Source organism: Gavialis gangeticus, unplaced genomic scaffold, assembly GCF_001723915.1.
Source record: "Gavialis gangeticus isolate Ggan-Ray unplaced genomic scaffold, GavGan_comp1, whole genome shotgun sequence".
NCBI classification, from domain to species: Eukaryota; Metazoa; Chordata; order Crocodylia; family Gavialidae; genus Gavialis; species Gavialis gangeticus.
Window position 1 is genome coordinate 111,288,443 of NW_017729025.1, and position 6,087 is coordinate 111,294,529.

General features: G+C 42.9%; 1 protein-coding gene across 1 annotated transcript in view; it reads right to left on the reverse strand.

Moving 5' to 3' along the window:
* Positions 1-6,087, reverse strand: part of NAT10 (N-acetyltransferase 10) — a 67,713-nt gene that overhangs the window by 5,719 nt on the left and 55,907 nt on the right. The window contains exons 21-25 of the mRNA XM_019519409.1: positions 4,028-4,076; positions 2,855-2,948; positions 2,653-2,763; positions 1,450-1,622; positions 724-843 (exon numbers count right to left, since the gene is read on the reverse strand). Coding sequence (XP_019374954.1) covers positions 724-843; positions 1,450-1,622; positions 2,653-2,763; positions 2,855-2,948; positions 4,028-4,076 — 547 coding nt within the window. The remainder of the gene's footprint in view (positions 1-723; positions 844-1,449; positions 1,623-2,652; positions 2,764-2,854; positions 2,949-4,027; positions 4,077-6,087) is intronic.

A 6,087-nucleotide genomic window follows, 5' to 3' on the forward strand; every position in this document is an offset into this window, starting at 1 on the left:
GCCTGAACCAAAGCTTTTCCACTGGCTTCAAGTCTGCCCCTATGTGACCCTATCTGGAGAAGGCCATTCTAAGGCAAGATGCATCACTGACACAGTGGAGAGGAAGCCTGTATAACTTGCTGCAATCAAAGGTCACTAGAGAACACCTCCAGTCAGCACCATTCATCATTTTAAGCCATCTAAACTGTATGGAAGATATGTACAGCTGACACCACTGCTAGTCACCTCCTTTTTCCACCAAGACATTTCTGCTGCTTACAGACGTAAAAAAAAACCAAACAAAAAACCAGCACTTTACTTTAAACTTGGGGTACCCCTGTGCTGAGTCCAGTGCATGCCCAGAAGAGGCACTGCATTAGTCAGACTTGGCTCACCCAATGTCTGTATAGATCTGGTGCGTCAGTGGGGCTTTTTTGGCACTTTTATCTACTAGTTTATTGAATCAGCTAGTAGATAAAAGCACCAAAAAGCCCTTCTGAAGTGTGCAATCTAGACAGATACCATGGAGCCAGACTGAAGTAATGCATTGCTTTTTCTGGTAAAATGTGTTTTGTTTTGTTTTTTCTGTCTGTCAGAAGCCTTCATTCACACAAAGAGCCTATATATTCCTTAACAGAGACTGAGGTTACAGGATACTGATCTAGATTCTTAACACTACAAAGCTTAGGCCTAGAACTGAGTCTGACAACTTCATAAGCCAAAGCTGGACAAAGATGCAATTACCTGGACCACTTTGCGGATAATCCTGTTGAAGAGGCCCATCAGCTGACTGCTGGGTAGTTCTAGTTCCTTTTCCAGCTGGTCCAAAGACTTGTGTTGTAGACCAATCCCTAGGAGAAGGGCCTACATGGCAAGATTTTTTAAATGCAATATGTATATGTACATGTACACGCACACACACACTCTGCCCCACCCCTCTACAAAGCATACAGATTTGAGTTTTGTTCAAAACTATTACGACTCTGCCAAACTGCTCTACCTTTAATAGTCAGACCTCCCTACTGAAAACAGAAATGCTTCCTGATCCAAAAGGCTTTGGCTACTGTTTGACTAGTACTAGATGGGCACATGATACTCTGCAGAACATGCAAGAGAAGAGGATCTGAATTACTAGATGCAGAAACAAATATGAAGCATGAGAAGACAGCACAGACAAGGGAAAACACAGAAGGGAATTCTGAGGAGGCAAATCAGCTGAAACTGTAGGTCTTAGAACTGGAGATTTGACAGATGTGGTGCATGAAATGGGAGATTATTTCAAATAAAAGACAGCATAAAAGCAGAATAGGAGGCAAGATGATCAGCTCTGAGTTACAACACTACATTGAAGTGGGAAATAAGAAACAAGCCATGAGCAGGGGCTGAATCTTTAAGAGTACTCAGTAGATGAAAAAATACTAAAGGGCTAGGAAAAGAAGGAGGGGGTAATTAAAGGCAGGTGGTCCATACCGACTGTACAGCAGACAGAGAGATGTCTCCCAGCTGGTTAAGAAAGTACATCCTGGAGATAGTGGGAATCATGTCCATGATGAGGTGATAGTCCACCATGTTTCGAGAGTACATCTCTAACCGTTTGAGGTCATACGGAATGAAGACATTGTCCAGTTCAGCACGGCCGATGACTGAGCAAGCCAAAAAGAATAGCAAAATTGCATTTTGTAGTTCTTCAGGATTCTGGCAATTAACAGCTCACTTTTAACATGTGCCAGCAGCTGCCCCCCACAATTGCTTCCCAAATGAATTTATAGATAAAAAATGCCAGGATTAAAACTGTAACTAACTAATTTGGAGTTTCAAATCTCTCCATGGAACAAGAATTCATATATCATGACTCACACCCATAGATACAATCAAATGGGTCAAGGAGTCTGGCATTTCCCTAACCCTAGTAAAAGGGTTAAAGAACAAGAGCCAGCAGAAGAAAGCCTGCAATGGCTCTTCCTACACTGCACCAGTCCTGCTGGCAGAGATTTTTGCTATCCAGTGCTGGCAGCCTGGCACCTTTCACCCACTATTTAGGGGAAGCCACAAAAAACAGAAACTGAAACAGAGCAATTACTGAGCTCTCTTGAGAGGTTTCTTTGGAGCTGGTTACATTCAAGAAACAGCAGTGTGATTTCAATAGATTTTAAGACCAAAGGAGATTAGTATAATAATCTAGTCTGACTTCCTGTATAAAATAGGTCATGGCTACATCAAAACATATAACTCATGCTTGAACTAGAGCCTCTTTTTTCAGAAAGGCATCCCATTCCGATTTACAAATTTCAAGTGGCAGGGCTCCCACCATAGTCTAAGGTAAGCTGTTCTGGTGGTTTAGGACCTGCGCTGCTGAGAGGAAGTGCCTTCATCCCACAGTTTGAATGTGTCCGGCTTCAGCTTCCAGCCCTGGATCTTGCTATTTTTGTCTCTGCTACATTAGAGAGCTCTTTTGTATCCGATTTCCAAAAAACTTTGATTATACAGAACCTCTGCACTAAGCAAGGACAAAGTTTTCACTTGCGAACACAAGTCTATTTTTGGATATAGGAGGCAAACACTATTCAGTCTACTACCAATTCTGCATCGTGCCTGGAGTTTTAAAGAACCCTGTGATAAGCCATGCAAAGAGTTTAAATCCCCAAAGTCAGCACTAGAAGCCTGAGCACTCACGGGGCTGCAACGGCTGCTTGATATTCTTGTTCTGTAGAATGTTCAATGCTAACGAAGGGGAAAAAGTGCTGAATTGATATGAGAGCAGAGACAGGAACCGCCTCCTGAAATCTGCAGAAGACAAGACAATAATGGTTACTCTACCACTGTGCAAGATGGACACTGAGGCTTCCTCTCGCTCAACTACAACCGGCCCAGTTACCTTTCCAGAAGGCAGAGAGCCAGTGCTCCTGCTCACTCTCCTCTTCACTCAGGGTCTTCAGCATGATACATGAGTGCTCACCAGTCAGGTCATTCTAGGAACATAGAAAGATTCTCATCACCCCTGTCACCACCCTCTGCATTATACATTCAACTGGTAAAGACAAAGACAGGTAGTGAAACAGGAAACATGCTTAGGTCCTTTTTACCTAGGGTAAAATCCAAAAGTCTCTCTTACTCAGTCTCTTGTGTTGACACAAGCTGTATTAAAAGTCAATGACTACTGTTACTGAATTGTCATCCTATCAGCTTTAGGCATTTGATCAACTCCATAAAGGGGCAAAGCACTGTTATTACTGATGAGCTACCTAATTAAACCAATAATACTTGAAATCCTAGCTACACTACAGGAAAACAAATGGAAGATGCTGCAGTGACACTCAAAGCACAACCGCTAGACTAGCAGCTTGACTGGGGGGAATAGCCTGCTGCAGAATCCAGGATTCTCAGGCCCCAGTGGACATGGCAATTGGCAGCAGGAGAGACAGTAAGGGCTGACAGTTCCGGCAGCTCTCTGGCCACTTTGCCCATCCACACCTTCCTGAATGCTAGCTCCTGCAGCATGCCCTGTGCTGAAGTCAGAACTGGAACTGCCATGGAAGCATGGGGCATGCAACAGCAGCTCCAGCTTTGGCATGCAGGCAGCTGGAGCCCACAGTTCGGGCAAGAGTTGCTGCTGTGTGCCCCAGGAACTGTTGCCACAGCTTCCTCGTGTTGCAATCCAGATCTAGCCCACAAGGGCCCCCCACAGCCCAGATCCAGTCTGGGTCAAAAGGTGACCTTGACGGTAGGTTAGATCATTTGCATGCACCGACACCAGTTACATGTACTGACCTAAGCACTTACAGCTAAGGCCCAGGGTTTCTGAATCTAAACATACTAGAACATACTATTGATCATCACCACAACTCTGATCCCTAAGACAGGCTAGTCCGGCTACTGTAAACTATAAAGTCAACAAACAACAAACTCCTGACATCCTCAAAAAAAACCAGACCAAACCAAACCAAAACAAAAACTTATTGTCTAAGTCAGATCCCATCAAGAGTTAACAAAGCCTTCCACTGACTTGAGCAGGAGATGGATCAGGTTCTTGAAGCAGTATGATACTTACTGGAGTCTGCCTTAGATAAACCGGTACAAATCCAGCGTGCTTCCAAAACCTAGGGAAAGCAGAAACCACATAATAGTAAATTTTATGGTTGAAATTGTAAGATTTGGTGATTAGCAGATGCCACTGACTGCCAAGTAGATTAAAAAGGCCCTAAAATATCATAGTGACTTGTAACAATGACCACTGACAGACAGGATACAGATATGACTCACAGACATACTGAGACAATAACCAAACAAAAAGATTAGGCCATAAGAAGATGTACACAATGTGCGTGTCAGGAATAACTGGTACACGTGACAGTAAGAGGATGGCCTGCCACAGGCCATACTTTTGGGACCTTATAAAAATAGATTTTGATGAGCAAAAGCATGGACTTCTGAAGGATTCCCTCAGGAAAGCCCTAAAGCCCCCTGCTTTATTTCAGAGGCTCCATCTTTCATTAGCACAACTTAAGGGTCCCTTGGCTCAACAACATCTAGGCCTCAGTGCATCAGCAACAGCACCTGCTGGACCAGAGAGAATCCCAAATTGATCTGCACAAGATCCTGCCCTGTTCTCCCTTCCAGTTGCTCTGCTCTCTCCTGACCAGAGCCTGTGATTGACTGCACCATATAATTTGAGCATAACCAGATGATGGACCAGATGAGTGAAAGAGAGACCTGCTGAGACCAACCAGATGGTGTTCTGGACTATGGAGTTAAGCCAGCCCCCATAGCAACACCTGCCATGGGAACCTGCCTCCCTAAAGCACAGGATGACAACTTGCAGCTACACTGGAAATGGTGAATTTCAACAGGAAGCTAGGTTTCCGTTGCTTTTCAATAACCCATTTCTTTTCCTTCCCCTATTTGTCCTGTTTAAAGCAGGAATAATCACAAAAAGCAACAGCCAAGTTAAAGATAAGAGACATTAACCAATACCTTGACTTTGAAAAGAGAACATGCCTAAGTTTTTACCAAAATTCAAGAATATTTTGTGCATGTGAACAGTCAGGTGTGATTTGACCCATTAAATATTTTTCATTCTCCTTCATACACCCAAGCAGTAGCTGCCAAACTGTGTATGGATTTACATGGGAACTAAATAAGCCACAGCTGAACACCTTGAGCTTCCTGGACCCATGCATTACACACCAGACACATCAAACGGGACACTCATAGCATGAAGAGCTCTCCAGATCCTTTATACCAGTGTTTCTCAACCTGTGGGTCGCAAGAATATATGAAAGGGTCACGAACAAACTTTAAAACAATGGATCAACAAGCTTTAAAAATGGATTCTCTTTTAAAAGGAGAAGAGTGTGGGAAACTGTGGCTTTTCCCTTGCAGGCTGGCAAAGTTCCAGCCCGCAAGAGGTTGCTTGCAGCCACCCCTGCCCTACACACTGGGGGGCTGGGGTGAGGGGCACTGGGTCAGGGCTAGCCACTGATGTTTACAAGTGGGCCCTGGTACAAAAAAGGTTGAGAACCACTGGTTTATACAATAAGCGTGGACCAGCCTGATAGCTGTGCCATTCAAGAAGCATGCTTGGATAGTTTGTTCCTGGGCTAGCAATGGAAGAGCTGTCTATTATTCTGGACAGAGCCCACCTGAATTACAAGGACAGAGTGCACAAGAGTGGGAACTTGCAACTGCTGACAGATTTATCAAAGATAAAAGGGAAGAATTTATAAAAGAATAATGGAAGCCGGAGTAGAGGAGATGAGGACCAAAGTGAAATAAATGCATTAATTTGTAGCAACTCCCTCAATCTCTATTTAGTAGAGTAGATGATGGTGGATAAAAATGTACAATTTTTAAACAAAATTAAAAAAAAAATCATTTTTAATTAAATCAGATTTTTATTTAATTGTTCCTTTATATTTTTTAAGATGCTTTTAAAAAATAAATGTATATAAAGATAGTTTTACTTTAACATATCTTAAGCTCAAAGATATCATCATGGAATAGAGATTATAACTTCTAACTATATTCTATTTGAGACAATATATTCATATAACCTTTGTAGAAGTTTTATAAATAGGTCAAACAGGCTGTGGACTATATTAGGGGCCCACT